Raw genomic sequence first — 20524 nt, forward strand, 5'->3', positions numbered from 1 at the left:
TTCGAGATTTCCCCAACTCCTCTTTGGAAGGGGTTGTCTCTCCACTAAATGTCTCCAGATTCCTACTGACTAATTGCCTTAGAAGAGCCCTCTACTTCGACGGCCTCAACATTTTCCAGAGGAGGAAAGCAGGACTCGAGGGGCAGGGACGACGATGTCCCCGTCTCTGCAGCAGTGCAAAGCCCCCAGTCCTCCTCCTGTACCCCTACAACCCCTGCTTTGCCGCAAGGTGTGCCGGTCGGCCCGGGGCTGCTTTGTGCGTGAGGAGTCGTCTCCGTATGGCTGTGTCATTTACAGGCAGACAGGACTTTCTTCTCAGCAGTAGAAGAAAGGTGCACTGCCATCTAGAAGCACCAACCACACCCGCCAACACCAAGCCCCCGGCCCATGTGGCCGAGATGGTGGAGGAGGGGGCAGGACCAGTTTAGTGCTGCCGAAGAATAAACTCGGACACGACTTCCTGGCCCTGGCGGCTGTGGGGCTCCCGTCACAGTTGAGACGGTGTCGGGGCCCTGGAGCTCCCTCACCCAGAACGGCTGCTCCCAGAGTTCCCTCGAGAAGCGCACCGCCTCTAAGGCCCCGACTGTCAATGGGCACCTCTGCACACGAGCCCAGACCGGTCCGCACTCCTCCCCAGCCACCCCCTTGCTGTGCGGCAGTAGCTCCCCTCCCCTGAGCCACGCCACACCCGCTCCGTCCCGGAGAGACTGAGGTAACCCAGGCCCCTCCCTCCTGCGGCCCCAGGTCCCCGGGACCAGTGAAGGCCCCCTTTTCATCAGAAGACACAGTAGGGCAGTTTAATACGGCCCCTCCACGTGGCTTCCTGGGCTGCCCCTAAAACGCCCAGCCTATCACAGAAAAGCCCCAACATGCAACAGGGGCTGGGCCGAGGCCATGAAGCATGAAGAGGGACAGCTTTACCTCAATCTGCTGTGGGGCCGAGTTGATTCTCTGTCCAGCCTTATCGGTCACGGTTGCGGTGAGACTGGTCTGGCCAATGGCCACGCCATGGACGCGGAACACGGCGGTGTAGTCGTCTGGGGCCTCGTCGAGGGCCCTGGAACAGAGGGAGGGGCTGGGACTTCTTCCCCGACAGACCTGTCGGCAATGCCCTGAGATGCCCTCCTCTGACCCCTGATCCTGCAAGGACTCACACCAACGTGACGATCTGGGAGGCTGCCCGGAGCTTCAGGTCCATGAAGGCCAAGTACTTGGCCAGGAAGGGCTTCTTGCGGAAGTCCAGCACGCGAACATATGCCTTGACCGTCTTCCCAATCTCCACCTACATCAAGGGGGACAGAGACTCAGGGGTGGCCTTCGAATGACCCATGCCACCACCTGTGGTACCCTACGGCTCTCTGCAAAAGCATCAACAACCTCAAACCCACAGACCCAAGTTGACCTTCAGACTATCAGCCCATCAACAAATGAAAATCGGTTACGTGCTTTCTGTATTCAAGAGGCCTCAGGGATACGTCGACGCATAAATGACACATCCCACTCTGAGAGAACTAACAATCTTGGGGGGGGGATAAATTAGAAGTATGGGATTAACAGATACACATTACTATGCATAAAGTAGATAAACAACTGGATTTACTGTATAGTACAGGGGCTATATTCAATATCTCATAATAACCCATAATGGGAAAGAATCTGAAAAAGAATATATACATGTATAACTGAATCACTTTGCTGTACACCAGAAACTAACACAACATTGTAAATCAACTCTACTCCAATAAAAAGAGAGAACTAACATCTCCTTAGAGAGACAGTCCATAGCTTAGAATAGCAACAGGCGTACAGTGGGGGTTAAAAAGGGCTCAGTGACCCAAGAGTTCACACCTGGCACGTAATATATACAGCGAGAACTCTGGGAAACATGAGTCAGATATGCTTAGTGAAAGAACTCAAGTCTGGAGGCAAATCACCAGAGGAAATGAGATCAGAGGAGGACTACCTGAGGCTCAGAGAATGTTGACTTTTAAGGAGTCCAAGTTGCTTGAATGTCCCCCTCTAATTACCAACTATTCTCTCCCCCCAGGAAGACAGGACTCTGACAGCATCCCTCTTTAAGCCTCACTGCAGTTACTTCAGGTATTTGGAGTAATATAAAATCCCTCTTTACATTAAAGAAAAGCCCAGATCTATTATGTATTCATCTTGCAAAAGCACTCGGCGTTAGTACATCTTACTCATCTGCCACTGAAATTTCTGAGAATCCAAAATGTACATACTGGGGAGAAAATTCACACTCAGCAATGCATGTACCGGGCTGGTTAGTAACTTGCACCAGTCAGAGGACAGGAATTCCCAAGCTGCAGCTAACGTGGGGACAACTTCCGGCGGGATTTACAGCCAGGTTTTACAGGTGTCAACTGAGATGAAGACGGATACCCTCGGAGGCCGCTCTGCACTGAGCCCAGAATGCTGGGTGAAACAGCACTGCGAGCTGCAGGTGGACACGAGGAAAACACCCCCTGAACCCCCATCGTTCTCCAGGCCTCCGCAGGGAGGGAGCCGTATCGGGAAGTTGACACTGACCTTGTCCACCACGCGGATGTACAGCTCCTGAATGTCCGAGACATAAACGTCAGCCTTTGCCGGGGCCGGGAAGGCTAAGCACAAGTCGTGGATCATGACGGTTGAGGTGCCCGGGAGCAAAGGGTGCACCTGCAAGGTCAGAGGTGGGTGCGGTTACACAGCTGCTCACGGCAGCAGCCTATCGCCCGTGGGACACTGTCTCCCAGAGACTGCAGACCAGGGCTTGGAAAACCCTAGTGTTTCCCTGCCCACCCCTCGTCACGAGCACCCACTGCCAGCCAGGGGAGGGGCGTGGGATGTAAAATGTTAGAGCCAGGATAGATTTCAGAGAGCATTTATTTCAACTTTGCACAATTTACAGAGAAGAAAAGGGAAGCTGCTTCAAGGTGGGGGTGGTCAGAGCCTGGCAGAGTGAGGACTCACACCCAGGGTTCCATATCTCCTGTCCAGGCCACCTGCCCCTGCAGCTCCCATAAGAGAAGAGCATCCCATGGGGTCTCCTGTGAAACTGCAAGTCAGGGGCTGGTAGAGGGTGAGACCACTGCTTTTTAAATGAAGCTCTCACTGAGAAATCCTAATCTGAACCCACAGACTCTCAGAACCTGGGAACGGGCCGAGGAGGCCACCAAGTCTTCGGTGCGAGCTCTCTGAACCTTGCCCATCCCCACATTCACCTCAACCTCTGCTGTGTTTGCAGTAGAGCCCTCATAAAATGTTTGGAGTGCAGGAATTCATCTAAGCTCCTGTCTTCCATGCTTTCACTGCCAAAGGCCCCCTTTAAGTCTTCTTCTCTCTCTACCTCCTTCCAGGGATCCCACCTTCAGAAAAGTCTCTCCCCAGACAAACTGCATCATCACCACTCTCTCGTGTTGGGGATGGACTCGCAGTAACTTGTCATGTTGCTTAGGCGTGCATCTCAACTGAGTGGTCTTGGGGGCTGGGCAGGTGGAGGCGTGTCATGGAGCTAGTGGGTGGGCCCCGCGGCTGCCTCCCATCTCTACCTGGCCCTGGCTTTGCTGCCTGAGATTTGTGGTCTTATATTCACTGGGGGTGGGAGATGGGCGGTGGGTACTGTGAACTGCTCAGTGTTGGCAAAGCTACAATTTCAATGTCAAGAACCTGTGGGGGAAAGACGTCAGGAGACAACCAAATACTATCCTATTGCACCCAGGTTAGAAGCCTTCAAAGGCTGCCCAGAGTGAGCCCACATCCTTAACACATCCTATAAGAACCTGGCACGATCTGGCCCTTGCCCAGGACTCTGGTTTCACCGCAAAACACCCTCCCCCATGGCCATCGCACTCCAGCCATCTGGCGCCTGTCTACCCGCCTCAGGGCTGCATAGTCCACCTTTGAGATCTGGGGGCTTGTCCTCCCCCTGTGCCCACCTGCTGGCTCCCACTCACCCTCAGTCCCATTCAAGTGTCCCTCCTCGGTAAAATCTCCCCTGATCTGGAAGGTCGGGACCTTCGCCCCTCTGCTCTCTTCTCCTGCTGCAGCTGTACCACTCTTCACTCCAACTCGATGTAGACCTCCCTGTGCAACCTCCCCCAGGCTGTCTTCTCCCCTAATGCAGCCTCAGGACCGAGCCTCACACCTGGCCGAGACTCGGCCCCCGCCCAGCGTGTTGAGTACACTGAGATCCAGGGTCACAGCTCCAAGCCGCTGGTTAATGTAAGGAGACCTGCACCTGCACCAGCTCAGCTTCAGCCCTGGCTTTGTCAGCACTTGGGAATTTTTGAAAAAAGGGGTCTGCAAACCCCAGGTACCGTCATCTATTTGGGAAGTGCTGATTCTGGCCCACATCCTTCAGTGAACACATGGGGAGACAGGCCCACCCAGGGTGGGAACCCAGCCTTGAAGGGGCGGCACTGGGGAGAGAACACGGTGCCCGAGCCCCCAGTTTAGGGCTGCTTCTCCCACACTCAGCCGCTTCCCAGAGCTGGATGCCACCAGCAGCCAGAAAGGAACCGTCGGGCAGGGGAGGCGGCAGGGGCTTGAGAACTCTGCCAGCAGCACTGGGCTCACAGGTACATCCACAGATGAAGGGGGCCCAGGGTATTTCACACAAGGACTCAAGTCGCTTAATAAAGATTCCAGAGTGGAAATCACGCTGGCACTCTGAACAACGGCTGTGTAGTTTGACCCAGGGCCACGCCAGCCTGCTATCAAGTACGCCGAGGACTGGAGGCCACAGGGCTCCAGTTCTGCGGAGGACGATTCACTTGGCTTACTACGCATCCCCCAGAGAGAACCCGTTTAAAAATCACAGGGAGAAGCGAGAGCTCTAATCTGATCCTCCTGCAAAAGTCGCCGCTGTCAGGAGCGACACGTCCTTCGTAACGCAGAGAAATGACGCGCTCGCTGTACCTACGGGGCCAGACCCGCGCAGGGGGCGCATGGAGGCGTTCCCTCTTCTTTTTCTCTCCTTCGAAAGAGCCACTTTGCGCATTTTAAACAAAGACACAAATGGCGGTGGGGAAATCGATTCCTTTTCCGCTTGATTTCCCAGCAGCTGGACGTCCAGGCGCCTTCCGCATGATGGAGCGGGAGACGGCGTCAGGCTGCCACCCACCAAAGGGCCGCGTGGCCCGTCCGCACATCAGCTCCTGCCAGCCCACTGGACAATGAACAGTGCTTTACGGGCGTGCCCACCCGTCACTCCAGAGACAAACCACTGGAGGAAACGAGGGGACGTGCCGGCCAGCAGATGGCACAGGGGTGGGGGTGGTGGGGGAGGGATCCTGTCCCCACCCCGACCGTGTATGTGTCACCACCCTCTTCTCCAGGCTCCAGACCCACCTGCTCCCTGACGGACGTGTGAGGGACGCACGTGCAGGAGGGGAGGTGGGTAAACCCACGCCCAGCATGAATTCTCGTTCCCACGGGGTAAAGGTGCTCACTGAGAGCCCAGGAGAAGTCCTGTCATCTCTTTGGAGACGGGAACGCGTTACTGTGCATTAAGATGCCATGTGTGGAGCCAGGGGCCGCTCTGCTCGCGCCCTCCACCTGCGCCCGCGAGGCCCCGAGGGGCCGCTGCGCATCACGGCCCTCGCTTCCCAGGGCCCATCACACTTCACACTTGTTCACTACAGAGGAGCAAGGACCCTGAAGATACTTCCGAACATCGCTGGCACCATCCGCTTCCATTTCCCATGCGTGCCCGTCGATGTCTCGTGCTGGCCAGGCCGTGCCATGCGAGAGGGTGGGGATCCATGCCCCCGGCAGACATGGACGCCCTTGAGGCTGGTGGGGGATGACCAGGGTCACACTGAGATAAGAAACTTCATCCAAGGGCCCCAGCCAGCCCGGAGGCTTCCCGCAGGCGAACACACCGCAGGCGGGACACACCCGAGTTCACGCCCCACGGCTACCACTTACCACCTGCCCCAACCCAAGGAAGAACCCCCTTCTGATGCACCTCCTCAGAGGTACAATGTCACCGTGACCAGCCGCATATCCCAGGACCCAGAGAGGCCCTGTCTGCTCCCCGCTGGAGCCCTGGAGCCCGGACCAGGCCTGGCAAGTGACGGGCACCCACCTTTGCAGGGTGAATGCGTTAATGAAAGGCGTGAGGGCTCAGCACACGCTAGGTTGCTTCCCAGCTGCCGATCTTATAATCACACAGCTTCTGCGTGGAGGGCTTATTTTGAAATGTAAAGAACTGGTGAGAAGAAAGAAACCCTGAGTTTGAATCAGGTAAACGCTCCTATGTGTAAACTAGCCAAGAAGGAAAGAGAGGTGCATTGCAGAGGGTTTGGGTCTGTGTGAGCCTGCACAGCCCTGGGTGCATGGTGGGGGCATAACCACCCCACCACAGTCCCCGTGCGGTGCGTGAGCGCCAGACTCCCTTCCAGAGACGCTTGGAAGCCAACACACACCACCAGCCATTCTTGCCTCCAAATGGGTATCAATAGGAAAGAAAGAAACAATTCTCTCTGAGCTAATTGAAGAAATGTTGTGGGCTTCCTCCCCTCTGTGATTAAAGGAAATGAGAATGCTGCTAATTAGCAGATGGAAAATGCCATAGAAACGTGTAAACGTCCTTCAGAAACAGCCCTCCGAGAAGCTGCAAGGAGCTGTCATCGGCTGTCAACACTCCATGAAAAATCCCTCCCACACTTTACAGAAGAGGCAAAGGGAACCAGAACCTGATTCCACCTGGAGCCGCAGTGGTCTCTGCACAGGCCTGAGGTGGGGGGAAGCAGAGAGCCTGGCAGCCAAGGCGCCTCCAGGATACCTTCTGGGCAAACACGATCCTGGTGGATCGGGCACTGAACGTCAGGCACAGCTGGCACGTCCTGAACTCGGTGCCAGACGTGTCCTGGGGTCGTGTCTGCAGTGGGGCACTTAGCCCCACTCAACAAGAGCCACGGAGGATGACACATGTGGGCGAAGGCCAGTCCTACAACCTGGAGAGGGAACTGCTATAACTCTTTGGGACCATCTGTAAACTGGGGATGTCAGGCTTGTCTTGGCCGGGAGAAGCCTAGAGTCTGTTGCTGACAGGGACTGCACATTGTAGGACATTGCTAGGCTAAGCAGGGGTTCGTAGGTTTTGGGAAACCTGACTCTGACGCTGGAATCCCATCTTGAGTCGGACAAGCATGCTAGCCTCTGTTTGAATGCCTCCAGAGACGGGGAGCTCACTACCTGAAGCAGCAGCCTAGTCCATCGCAGACTGTCAGAACCTCTTGTTCTTGGAGGAAGGGTCTCTTTCCGGCCACAGGGCTGCCCTCAGGGCTCACTCAAAACGTGTGGTGCAAGGTAAATGTGGGTAAAAAGGTGCCCAAGTTTTGTTAGCACTGCACACATTTTTCTGAACTTGAAATTTCCCTCTTTTATATAACAGGGGAGTTATTTTTAATCTCCAGAGATAAAGCAAAAAAAGGCATATTTCAAGCAGTTGGAATCATTTACAATTTGAGGTTTTCCCTTTAATGTTAAGGATTTGACAGTGAACACTTACTTACATGGAAGAGGAATGGCCAGGGAATTATTCTTTCTTTTATAGAGGGAATATAAGTGCATGGGGGAGAGCTTCCTACCATCTCAGGCATCCAGCTGCCCCCAAGCTCCCTCTAACGACACACATTTGTCCACAGGTGCCGAGAGATGGCTTTTTCTTGCTCTGATCTACGGTGATAAACCCAAAAGGTCCCAACATCTGTAATTCTGCCTCTGAGAAAAACAGGAATGTTATGACGTGCTTCCTCGCCCTTCACCGAGGGGCTGCCCTGTGAGAAAGCATCCTTCCAACAAGACAGCTAAAGACCAAAGTCGCCCACTGGAGGAAGGTAAGAAAATGTTAGGAAAACAAAACAACAAAAAAACTAGATCATCCTAGAAAGACACATGCTACCAAAACTGACTCAAAAAGAAACAAACAATCTGGATAGACATGTAAGAAGTGAAGAGTTTGAATTCATATCAAAAACCACCCATGAGGAAAGCCCGTGACCAGAAGGCTCCACTGGTTAACTCTACCAAACATTCAAGACTTACTGTTACCAATTCTACCCAGACTCTTCCGAAAATTAGAAGAGGGAACATTTCTAAGTCATTCTATGAGGGTGATATCACCCTGATACCCAAACCAGGCAAAGACATCACAAAAAAGAAAATCACAAACCAAAATCTCTCACGAATATGAACATAAACTCAACAAAATACCAGCAAACTTTAACCAGTTACACGTAAAAAGAATTATATACCATGAGCAAGTAGGGTTTAGCCCAGAATGCAAGGTTGGTTTAATATCTGAAAGCCAATTAACGTAACACATGATATCAATAGAATAAAAAACAAACAAAAAAAAGATTATTTTAAGAGACACAGAAAAAGCATTTGACAAAATCCAACACCCTTTCCTATGTGTGTGTGTCTAAGAATAGGGAGGTGATTACTAAGGTATTTGGGGGTTTTTTGAGGCGATAAAAAACCTAAAACTAACTGTGGTGATGGTTGCCTGCATCTATGAGTACACTAAAAACCACTGAATTGTGACATTAAGTGGGTGAATTGTATGGTATGTGAAAGATACCTCAATAAAACTGATATTAAAAATAATACAAGTTGGCGAGGGTGCGGGCCAGCTGTCCCTTAGCTACAGTCTCTGCCGTCTAGTTTACCGCAGTCCCCACCATGCCCTATTACCTCCAACGCTGAAGCTAAGCATCTGGTGACGGTTAGCCCAGCTCCTCCCAGTATGTTCCTCACACCCTGCTCATTTGCCTCACTTACTCTACACCTGTCCCACTTCAGAGACAACTCATGTTGTGGCCACTGTATCAAGACAGTCCACAGATGCAAAAAGAAAGTCAGAGAAAGGGACCAGTGGGGAGTTATGGCTGGAAACCCTGCAGAGAGTGAGGTGACATACTCCTAATTCCCGGCTAGGACACACATTTACTGCACAACCATGGGCAAGGCAGCCGGGCTGTATTTCTGAAAGGAGATTGTAGGACCAGGTCTCTGTGAAGGCTAAGTCCCTGGAATGCGTGTTTTGTGCTCTCGCCAGTGGTGAGGGCTCCCCCGCAAGGACAGGCAATGCTGAAAGCAAGCGCGGGCAGCAGGATGGCAGGATGGCTTTCTCCTGGCTTCCCTGGCTGCACCACAGGAACCCGCACCATGCGTCAAGCACGGAGTGCCCCCGCCTCTCTCGAGTCCAGGACAAGTCTCGCTCGGTGCTGGGATGACTGGAAAACTCCCCCAACACCTGGCAACCAGCCTTCACCGGGGGAAAGCAGGTCTTAGGCTCTGAGCAACCCAAAGGCCGCAGCAGAGCTGCAATTTCAGGACACCGCATGGGTGTCACGGTCTCTTGGTTCTTGGCTGCCTGCAATTGCGACTCACAGCAGTGGTTTGACACACTCAGCGGTCAGAGTTTCCTTTTAAAGAAAGTTCAGTTTTCACGACAGCATAATAACTCACTGTGCCAATATGCAGACATTTAGGACGTTGGTGTCTGTTTGCCTTTACTCTTTGTCATAATCATAGGGCGATTCTTTAAAAATAAAAAAAATTAAACCACCTAAATGCTCTACAAGGAGAGAATGGCTGAGTACACATGACTGTGAGAAAATAATCAGCCAGCCTACATAGCAACACGGAGAAAAAAACCCTTAGAATAAAAGCACTGAAAAGAGCAGAATGCTCAATTCTTCCACACCATGGGCACAGCTAGGGAGAGGGTCAGGGAAGGAACATGGAGAAACAGAGAAAGCCGATATGTCTTTAAGGGCAATTTCCTTATGGTTCTTATACTGGCACTCATGTAATAATATTTTCATCTTAATTGAAAGGAAACCAATTAAGATGAAAATATTATTACTAGGTAATAATAATTATTATATAATTATTAAATTCAATTAATTATTAAATTTAATTATTAAATTAAATACTAATTATCATTACTAGGTAACTACAGTGCGGGTAGTTTGTGGAGATGGAATACAAACCACAAAGGTAGCTCGTGAGTTTCACAAACAGCGAATCAGAGAATCTGAAGACTGTTCAACACACCAGCCGAGACTAAGGGCCAGCTTCGGCAACAATCTGCTCACTAATACGAAGAGGAAGGCGGGGGCAGGGCCCCACTCACCGTGGCGATGCCCCGGGCTTCCTGATAGGCCACCCTGACCACATCTGCGCTGCTGGTGTTGAGGAAGAAGTAGCCAGAGCCTTCTCGGACGTGCAGCTCTGCCTGTTAGGAGGGGCCAGCTGGTGTCAGAGGCCTGGGGTCCCCCAGGGGTCACACCCAGGCACTGGAGCAGGGGGGAGGCTGTACCTGCACGCCCGGGTGGTTGTAGATGGCCACCTCTTCTGGACTGACCCTCACGTCTTCCACCAGCAAGAGTTCGATGGAGGCTGACACGGGCATGAGGGGATGGTGCTGAAGGGGCAAAGCCAGCACTGTCAGATCCGGGGGGGCTGGGGGCCACCTCAGGCTAGCCCACGGCCTCCCCCAGAAGAGCAGGACGAGTGACCCCAGGGGCTGGCGCCCCCCCGCCCCGCGGGACCTCGTTATGTCGGGGACACGAGCCCAGTAACACCCATCGTGCTTTGAGACCACAGCCCTGCGAGGCCTCCTGAAGTCCTGCCCAGGTGGGCGCCCCATCCCACCTGCCAGGCTCCCGGGATGGACGACTCACACGCACCCCAGGAAAGTGGGACAGCGTTGCAGGCAGTGGGAGCTGAGGGCTTAGGGGATGGGGCTGAACCAGCTGGGCACACTCAGCTGGGGCCGCGGCGGGGAAGAGGCTACGGCCCAAAGGCCTGAGGGCCCCCGAGGCGTGCGCCAGAGACGGCGTGTGGCGAGGTCCCTCTGCCTTTCAGCTGGATCCCCCCGTTGCCTGCGCGCAGGGTGTGCAGCGGGGGAGACTGAGGCAGGGAGCCTGGTGAGGAGGCACCCCTGATCATGGAGCGGGGGGTGACCGGGGTGCAGCCCAGCGAGGGGCTCAGGACCCTGGGACGCCGGGCACAGCACAGGAGAAGCAGAAGCAGCAGGGCTCCCCGGCCCCCCAGGGCTCTGGTCAGTACCGGCTGCTTCACTCTAGCCATGTCCAGGTGGGACTGCTGGTAGCCAGTGGCAGTGGCAGAGATGGCCGTGGTGCCCGAGGCCTGGTGAACTGAAATGGCCTGCAAACCTGAGTGCGGGAGAGAAAGCGGCGTCGGGTTTGGGCCCCGCTGCTGTATCTGTGAGGCGGCCCCTCCTTCCCTCTGTCTAATTTGCAGCGTTAGATCTCCCACAGCCCTAAGAATAGGTGATGGGCTTCGCTTACACTGTGTGCACCATAAGAGTTAACGGGCCCTGAGCAAGGTTCCCGGGGCAGCTTAGAGGAGCTGGAGGAGACAGCTCAGCTCCCGGCTGTCGAGGGGTCTGTGATGGCAGCGTCACAGGGCGTCGGCGCCAGGCCGGTCTGTGTACAACCTGGGGTTTGAGATTCAGCCGCCGTGTGCCCCGAGCTGTCTCCCCATCTCCCACACAGAGAGGCCATTCCTACGTCACAGACGTGGGAGGATTAAAGGAGAGTCCTGAAGCTCCCTGAGCTTTAGTCCTGGACAGAGGGGGTCCCAGCCCTCCACCCACAGCTGCCGGCCCCTCTCGGCCCGCGGCTCGTCTGTCTGGGGCCACCGCTCACCACCCGGCTCACCGTGCAACTTCTTTTGGCCACTCCCATCGTCCCGGGACACCAGCTGTAAGGGCGGGTCCAGCTCGATGCTGGCCAGCGACGGCCTGGTGGACTCCCACTGGACGCTCAGCGAGCTGAAGTTGTCGAACCTGCGGCCCTGCTGGTCATAGGCGGCCAGGTCCAGCAGGGGGTTGCGATGGCTGGAGACCGGAACCTGCAAGAAGCCGAGGTTACCCGCTACGGCTGCACCCCGGACTGGGCGGGGTCGCCCCTGACCACACGGTGCAGCGGACCTGCCGGCTGCCTTGTAAGCTCGTAGGGGTCCCGGTGAGCCAGTGGGGGGCAAGTCGCGAACGGATGGTCACTACTGCCAGCCAGCAAGGTGCCCCCAGCCCTTTGCAACCTGGCCTCCCGCTCCAGTCCGTGGTCCTCAACGGGGGCCTTGGCGGGGTCTGGAAGCATTTTTGGTTGTCACACTGCAGGGCGTGCAACTGGCATCTAGTGTGTAGAGCTTGGGGTGCTGCCGAACACCCCAGGGTGCACTGGGCAGCCCCCCAAGAAGGGGCGATCTGGCCCCAAATGTCAGCAGTGCCGAGGCTGGGGGGCCCTGCCCTCGGCCTCCCCACCCGAGCCAGGCTGCTCTCCTCCACTCAGCCCTCCCCTCTCCAAATCCTGCCACCTCCCCCCGCCTCATGCCCACCTCAGCCCCTCCAGGATGCCCCGCCTCGTGGTTCAACAGGAACGCCAATTACACCTCAAAGTGTCCCAGAGCCACTGGGATGGCAAAGCTCTCAGCCGGCCTTGACCACCCCGGTGATGGGGGCGAGGACGGGTCCCGGGGGAGGGAAGGGACAGAGGTCCTCGGCGGCTCAGCGGCAGGCCCCTAGGATTCCACTCCAAAAGCCCACCTCCTGCTGCGCGCACCTGAGCAGCTCTGCTCCCCAGGGCCCGTGGGGGAGCGGCCTCATTCCCCTAGACCGAGGTTCACCCCGCCCTCCCGGCCCGAATGGACGCCCGGCTCCCACAGCCCGGACTCCAACCCACCTCCGCCCAGGCAAGTCACCCACTTTCTGGAGTTTCTCCACGTGAAGTGGGAATTGCACGAGATCCTCCTTCCAGGGCTCTGTTTTAAATAAGGGTCGCGTGAGAGCATTTTAAGGGGCCTGGTTCGTGTCACTCAGGCAGGAACCTGAGCTCAGCAGTATCCGTACTTCCCCAGGCACGGGTCCAGGAGGAAGGACTGAGCTTCTCTGGCCCTTGCAGTCAGGAGTGAGGGCATCACTTGCTTTGGCCAGTGAAATGTGACAAGTCACTCGTGACAGTTCTGGGGGCAGAAGCTTGAATGGTTAGAACGTGATCTGCCAGCTCTGCTTCTCTGCCCACGTTCAACTTGGGGGCCGCTCCACCGCCCAAGTCTTGGAAGGAAGATAACGACGAAGTGGGGCCCCCAGCCCACTGCGATGCACACACTGCGTGAGCGCGAAGTGAGCCCTTACTGTGCAGGGGTGTCGGTACTGCCGCCGAGCCCACCTGGCCCGCCTGATGCAGTCAGCAAACTCCCACCTCCCTCGCCCCCGGAGAACTCTGGACCAAAGCGGGTCCCAAATTCTAAATGCAGGTCAGCATGATCACCTGGGGATGCAAAGGAGTTTACAACCATTGTGGACACGAGTCGGGAGCTGTGACTGTGGGCGGGGAGAACAAAGTGCGTATTCTAGAGGCCCCACTCTGTCCCCCAGATGCGACCCAGGGCGGAAAACTAACGTTCTTCCCTTCCTCTTCCTCCCCGGGGCGGGGCGGGGCGGGGAATGAACAAAGCATCAATCATGCTCGCAGGTTCACTGGTCCTGCCAATGGCAAGAGCATCATCCCCAAATGGGGAGGCTGAGGCTCAGAGATGTTATGTTGCTTGCCCAAGGTCACACAGGTTTAGGGGTGGGACTCTCTGGTCTGATTTTAAAGCCCACCGGCCTCGCCAGACGCTGTGCAGCCTCTCCCCAGCACACGAGTCAGGAGGCAGCTCCATTCAAGCCCCAGCCTGTCACCTTCTGGCAGTGAGCTGCACGGCTGATGCCCAGCTCAGAGGACTGGGGTCAGGCCAGAGTGCAGTCCCACTTTGTCACTCCGACAGGTCAGCCCCGTTTTAGTGCCTGGCCTCGCCAGTGACCGACTCTGCAAACACGTCCTGGGCAGCCTCTGGCTTTGGAGACGTATAAAGTGAAACCGATTTGCACCAGGATGTGTGGCAAGGATATATCTTCCTCAGGGTCCCCTGGTGAGACCACAAGTCTCAGGGGCCACACCTGACTGGCTTGCGGCTCTGGAATCCCAGCACGGATGGATCACAAGGAATTCTGTGTCTGAGCAAAGATCTACAACACACGAGAGCCAATTCAGAGCCGCACTCGCTGCCTGACCGGCATCCTCCAGCCAAGAGACAACCCTGGGCTGACCCCGAGGTCACAGCCGACAGACGGCCAGACTGGGCTCCTTCAGCGAGTAGCCAATGTTTAAGTACAGGAAAGAGGCACTTGGATCTGTTTTTTCCTTTGAAATTGAGAAGGTCTGGCCAGCCTGGGGTTGAACAGGCTGGAGCTGAGGGGGCTTTGGAGGAGCACCCGCTGTTCAGGCCTGACCATCCCCCCGCCCTGTCCTCGGCACCAGGCATGTGAGCCTACAGAATAAGGGCAGCGGGCGGGGGGGCTGGGGAGGGGTCCCTGGATCACTCATCCACCCACCATTCACTGAGCTCCCACCACGAGCTGGGCCCTGAGAGAGAGACTCACAAAGATGAAAATGAGTACAGGCACAGCTCGGAGATGTTGCGCTTCGCAGATCCCTCGTTTTTACAACCTGAAGGTTCGTGGCAACCGTGTGTCGAGAGATTCTGTCACCGCCATTTTCCTAACAGCGTTTGTTCACTTCATGTCTCTGGGTCACGTTCTGGTAATTCTCGCAATAGTTCAGACTTTTTCGTCATTATTATATGTACTTGTTAGGGTGTCTGTGATCAGGGACCTTTGAAGTTACTGCCATGACTCACTGAAGGCTCAGAGGTCGGTTAGCATATTTTAGCTATAAAGTCCTTTTTAATTAAGGTCTGTACATTGTTTCTTTAGCCATAACACTATTGCACACTTAATAGACTATAGGATAATATAAATGTAGCTTTTATATGCCCCGGGAAACCAAAAAGTTCCTGCGACTTGTTTTATCGCGATATTCGCACTGTACTGCCGGGTCTGGAACCGAACCCACGCCGTCTCTGAGGCCTGCCTGTGCATAAATTCTACAGCATTAGTTGATGTTAGGTGCTTGGGGGCGGGGAGGGGGAGAAGGGAACCGCATAGGAAATGCTGAGTGGGGACCTTCAGATAAGGTCTAAGGCTGAGGAAGGCCCCCCCACACCCCGAGAAAGTAACGTGTGAATAAAGAGCTGCAGGTTCAGGAGGGAAACAACTCCAGCCAGGGGACAGCAAGCCAGAACATGGGACTGTCCCAGCGTCCAAGCACGGATCGCGGGGGGAAGGTGACGGGCGGTCCCAGGGCCTGCAGGTCCCACTCTGACTCCCTATGTCCGGTCCCGCTTATCCCCCGCAGGAACTCTGGATGTCACTGTCATCACTCAAAGGAGGCAGCTGCACAGCGAGTGGGATTCAGGCCAGGCCTGAATCCGGCTCCCCGGCACACACACGGTGGACCCAGCAAGCCGGGTCTTCCAAGCATCCAGACTTATATGTTGTCTTTCTTTCCACAAGGGATAGTTTGCTGAGTACATAAAAGTGATTTAAAATGTAAAACTTTCAGGACATTCATCTCAATAGCCCCCAAAGTCTTTCCGGAACACACAAGGATTTTCACCTTAGGGAAGATGGTCAGCCGCTCCATGACATGCACACCCAGGCCTGGGACGGGGAGGATGCGGCACCATGGCAACGAGCCTGCGGAGGGGCGCTGGGCTCTGAGCCCGGGCCTCCTCCCGCAGGAGGATGCTCCCTGCAGGCCCGCGGGGCAGGGGAGAGGGCCCTGAGCCGCACACACAGACTCCTCACTTTAACCAGTGCCGGCGAGGCCCCAGTCCTCACGGGACCAGCGGAGGGGCTCACATGCCTCAGAGCTGAGGGGTCAGTGAAGCCCCCCACGATCGCCAGAGCAGCGGGAGAAAAAGCTGAACCAAGCTCACAAGGACAGGAGGCCCAGAGGCACCGGCCAGAGGGTGGGCTTGTTCCCAAGTCCCAGGCCCTGGAGTCTGGCGCCTCCCCTAGAGCTTCAAAGGGATGCAACTTGACCAAGCAGCAGCAGGAGCCGACTCCCAATCTCGCTGCCCCAGGCAGGCAGCTGGACACGCCCCGGGGCTGACTGCAGGCTGGGGCTGGGAGAGAAGCATCTGCAGGGCTGCCAAGGAGGCACCGGACTTGGAGCTGGACAGACGTAGGTTCTGCCTGCGGGTCCAGCCCTCAGGGACGAGGAGCAAGACACACACAGCGGTTCTGATCACTGTGTGGGCAGCAGGGTTGCAGAGACCCTGGGCTGGCCCCGGGGCCTTTGCACTTGCTGTTCTACCTGCCTGGGGCACCCTGAGCTTGGCCCCTCTTGGCTGGCGCCCCGAGCACAGGCGTGAGCCTGTGTGCCCTCCTCACAGGGGCCTTTCCCTACAGTCTGAGGTCCCCTGTCTCCACAGGGCTTCGCACCCGTCCATCCACCACGTCTGCTGTGGGCCTCCTGTCGGCTCCGAGGCCCGAGCCTCGCCTGCCCTGGGTACTCTGCGTTCCAGAACCTGACGTGTGCCCAGCACAGGGGGTGAGATCCAACAAACGTATGCTGAGGGATGAGAAGAAAAGAAGCGTGGTTTCCTTCCGAGAAGGGCCGCAGCCGGCCAGCAGGACGTGTGCATGCCTGACCCTGACCAGGGGGCTTCCAAATCCTCCACGTCCAGCCGTCCGGTCTCGAGGGTCTCAGGGGTGGAGGCTGGACTGCTGTCACCTCACATCCCTGCTGTCAGGGACCCCAGTGCCTTTCTTCCCTCTGCTTGCAGTGACCTTGGAAACACAGCGCCATCCCCCGCACCGTGGAGAAGGCTACCGGCAACCGCTCCCTCTGCAACTCCTGCCTTGAGACAAGAACCCCACCTTAACAGCCTCGAGCCACACAGGAAAGCGACGAGATCTGTACAGACCGCCAAGTGCCCACGCAGCGAGGCGGCAGAGTCCGGGCGCTGCCACCAGCAGCTGTGACGCGGGGGATGCCCCACCCCTCCAGATCCCGGCCTCACGTGTCACACGCAGACAAGTGCCCACCGGACAAGGCGAGTGTAGGGCTGAGGGGGCAGCACCGGGTGTCGCCTGGCCTACCCACGCCGCCTCCCCAGAAGGCCACTCACCACCTGCTTGTTCTGCTGCAGCAGCGGGCAGGACAGGTCCAGCTGGGGGCTGGCGTAGACGGGCGCCAGGGTGAGCCTGGAGGGCGGCGCACACACGAACTTCACCACAGCAGGCTCCAGTGCCGGGAAGGGGTTCGTGATGCTGGGCCTGTTCCCCACCGTGAGGGCGACGACCTGGCAGAGCAGAAGCAGCCGTCAGACACCCCACGCCCGAGTTCCTGCTCCGCTGGGAGCCCCCGGGACTCAGCGTGCTCTTCTGCAGAACTGGGATGGTGGTGATGCCCGCATCCCAAGCGGGTTACAGCGGTCCAGCGCCACACGCCCAGGAGAGAGCTCCCTCAACGTGCAAGAGACCTTCCGACAGGGGCCCTGGCGCCCTCTACTAACAGAACAGAACCACTGCCGGCTCCTGGGCCCGAGGAAGAGGTGGCTCGGGGGAACACCATGCAGCTTCCCGGGACCCTATGAAGACCCCAAGGCTGATGAGCAAATCGACAAGCTTGTGCGTTTTGAACGAGGAATCCAGAGTGACTTGGAGACACCCATCACAACGAGGTGCAGGCGCCGCAGAGCGTGTCTGATGGACTGAGCCCCTGGGGGGGGACCAGCTGAGGGCTACGGAGGGCGGGGTCGTGAGCAGGTGCTGGAGCCACAGCCCTGCCCTCCTTTCGCCTCTTAGACAAGCTGGAGGCTGCAAAGACGGAAATTAAAGGTGCAAGAAAAGACACGGAGATTTATGTTTGCTTTCAGAGCTGGGACCTCAGAAATCAAGCCCGGCCCCCATTTTACGAGCAACACGGCTCACGGCCGGTCCTGAGGGAGCGGCCCCCGGCCCCTCAGTGACACTCACTTTCACACGCCAGAACAGTCCGGTCCAGAAGCCCCTCAACCTTCCTGACCACGAGGCAGGACAGAGGGCAGTGTCCTGGGTGACCCCCAACACCCCAGAGCACCAGGGTAGGGGGCCCTCAGGGCGGCCCTGCTGAGGGTCCAACCCCTACCGTCCAAGGGGGACACAGATGACTGAGCCAAGCCAGGGCTAAGAAAGTTCTCTACGTTCATTTTTGACTAAGTTTATTCTTGTTGTGCTATTTATTATTTTTCTTATTCTTCAATTGATTTTGTAAAAAAAAAACAATGAAGCCAGTGGAAGCGGGCCTCTCACTGTGCTTCTTTTCTGCTCACACCAAGCCAGTCTCGGTGTGGCCGTCTTCATGAGGGTGCCTGGGGGCCGTGTGTGTGTGTGTGTGTGTGTGTGTGTGTGTGTGTGTGTGTGTTTTAACATCAACTGACATGCTTTGTACTAGTAAATAAACACAGAAAGGTGTTCTTCACTTCCCCCAAGAAAGGGGCTCTCTCCTATGTCTCTTGATTCACGCTGGCCTCCTCACCCCTTGCATTCTGTTTCCGGGCACCCTGGGAATGGAGGGTTACACCCCTACTATAACCAGACAAGTGTGCAGCCCTGAGCCTGGGACTGCCAGGCACAGGGGAACGGAGGGGCGAGCTGCTGCTCTATCCGGCCGATGCCGGCCCTGCAGGGATCACAGGTGCACTGTGCTCAGTCCACCCAGGCTAATTTTTTCAGTTTTCAGCATTAAAAAAAAAAATCAAGACACTCCATACACCTGAAGTTAATATAATATTGTAAATCAACTATATTTCCATCTAAAAAAAAGATTTCGGAGAAAAAAATATTGGGATTCTCGGCTCATCCTGAAACACTGAAAAGATCTGCCCACCCTGGGTCTGCAGTCTCACTCATTTATAATACTGATACTTGCCTGACCCTGGAGGCCTCTGACTTTGCGAGCCCGATCTCAACCCACCCGGACTTGACAGTGGGGAGTGCTGACGCCCTGGACCAAGAGATTGCCCCGGGTGTGGAAAGAGAAGCAGGACTGGCCAGCATGTTGCGCGGTCCCAACTGCCGCACCCCGCTAGGCCCAGATGGTGCTTACTCAACCACCCTGATCCTCAGTCTGCCTGTCTGTGAAATGGGTACAACAGCCACGGCTGTCTCTCAGGGTTGCCTCGAGCAGTTAGATAAAATAATGCTGCGAGGCACAGCGGGGTGCTTGGGGGACGTGACTTTCCATCCCTCGCTCTGGGCAAGGCGGGTCTGGGGGTGGCCCCCCGCTCACCTGCTCGCCCAAGACCTGGCAGGTCACGAGGATCCAGTGTTGCTGGTGATTCCGGGCGGCAGGGGGCCCAAAGAGAGCCAGACTGACGCTGTCCATGTCCTCAGAGGTGACGTTGCGGAAGAACTTGGAAGGCTCCAGGACCCAGGGTCTGGGACCCCCCTCGAAAAGCATCTCTTTTGAGGAGCCGAGGGTCACCAAGGCGACAGAGGAGGGGTCCACAGCCTGTGGGAGAAAAGAGGGGAAGCGTCAACGTCTCCCTGGGAGAGGCGAGCCTGCCAGGGCTGGGGTGGCTCACTCTCTGGTCCTTGCTTTACTTGGTGCTGGTTGTCCTGCCAGGAAATGATCTGTTTGGGCGTCTGTCTCCCCAGCTGGCCTATAGGCTCATTAAAGGAAAGGCATGTCTGTTTCCTCTTGTATCTGCAGCGCGATCTCAACCACATGAGAAATGAAAGACCTTACAGACAAACTGAAATATTTTTAAAAGAGTAAATTACAACTACACTGTGACACTATTTCTCTGCCATCTGATTAGCAAAAATCCAAAAGTCTGAGCACACACACTGCCGGTGAGTCCATAGGGAAACACGTACTCTTTTATAAAATTAATTAACTTGTTTTTTGAGATATAATTGACATGTAACATTATATTCATTTCATTAGTACAACATAGTGTTTTGATATTGGTATATGTGGCAAAATGGTCACCACAATAAGTCTAGTTAACATCTATCACCACACAAAGTTACAATTTTTTCTTCTTGTGATGAGAACTTTTAAGATCTATTCTCTCAGCAATTTTCAAAAACAGTATTATCGAGAAACGTGTTCTATCCCGCTGAGGAGACAGGAAAATGGCACCACCCCAACAGAGGGAAATTTGGCAATATCTACTAAAATGACAGTCACATTTATCCCTTGTCCAAGCAACATTCCTTCTAGGAATGGACTCCGAAGATATGCCTCCATGAATATATAAAACATACACACAGAGCTACGCATTACAGTATTACCTTTATGAGTAAAAGCTTGGAAACAGCACAAACACCCACCAGCAGGGGCCTAGTTAGGTAAACTGTGGTCTATCCATACGATGGAATGTCAAACAAAGATCTTCCCGTGTGGATGTGGAGAGATTTGCAGGTTATTTTCCAAGCAAAGAAGCAAAGTGCAGAACAGGATATCTAGCATATTACCCTTGAGTAAGAGAGGAATGGGTAAGGCATAAGAACATACAATCGTTCTTGCTGACTTTTGCAAAAAGAGACACTGAAACTGTAAAATGGAAACTAATCAAAATAGTTTTTGACAAGAGGCAGGGA

At 55.4% G+C, this 20524-nt stretch overlaps 1 protein-coding gene across 2 annotated transcripts in view; it reads right to left on the reverse strand.

Moving 5' to 3' along the window:
* Positions 1-20524, reverse strand: part of NUP210 (nucleoporin 210) — a 100725-nt gene that overhangs the window by 25592 nt on the left and 54609 nt on the right. For both annotated transcript variants that reach the window (XM_027093697.1, XM_027093698.1), the window contains exons 15-23: positions 19206-19427; positions 17062-17235; positions 11703-11895; positions 11089-11195; positions 10337-10441; positions 10151-10252; positions 2548-2676; positions 1155-1282; positions 922-1057 (exon numbers count right to left, since the gene is read on the reverse strand). In XM_027093697.1, the coding sequence (XP_026949498.1) occupies positions 922-1057; positions 1155-1282; positions 2548-2676; positions 10151-10252; positions 10337-10441; positions 11089-11195; positions 11703-11895; positions 17062-17235; positions 19206-19427 (1296 nt within the window). The remainder of the gene's footprint in view (positions 1-921; positions 1058-1154; positions 1283-2547; positions 2677-10150; positions 10253-10336; positions 10442-11088; positions 11196-11702; positions 11896-17061; positions 17236-19205; positions 19428-20524) is intronic.

The sequence above is a fragment of the Aethalodelphis obliquidens genome, unplaced genomic scaffold (genome assembly GCF_003676395.1).
Source record: "Aethalodelphis obliquidens isolate GAN/ISIS:26980383/991018 unplaced genomic scaffold, ASM367639v1 scaffold86, whole genome shotgun sequence".
NCBI classification, from domain to species: Eukaryota; Metazoa; Chordata; class Mammalia; order Artiodactyla; family Delphinidae; genus Aethalodelphis; species Aethalodelphis obliquidens.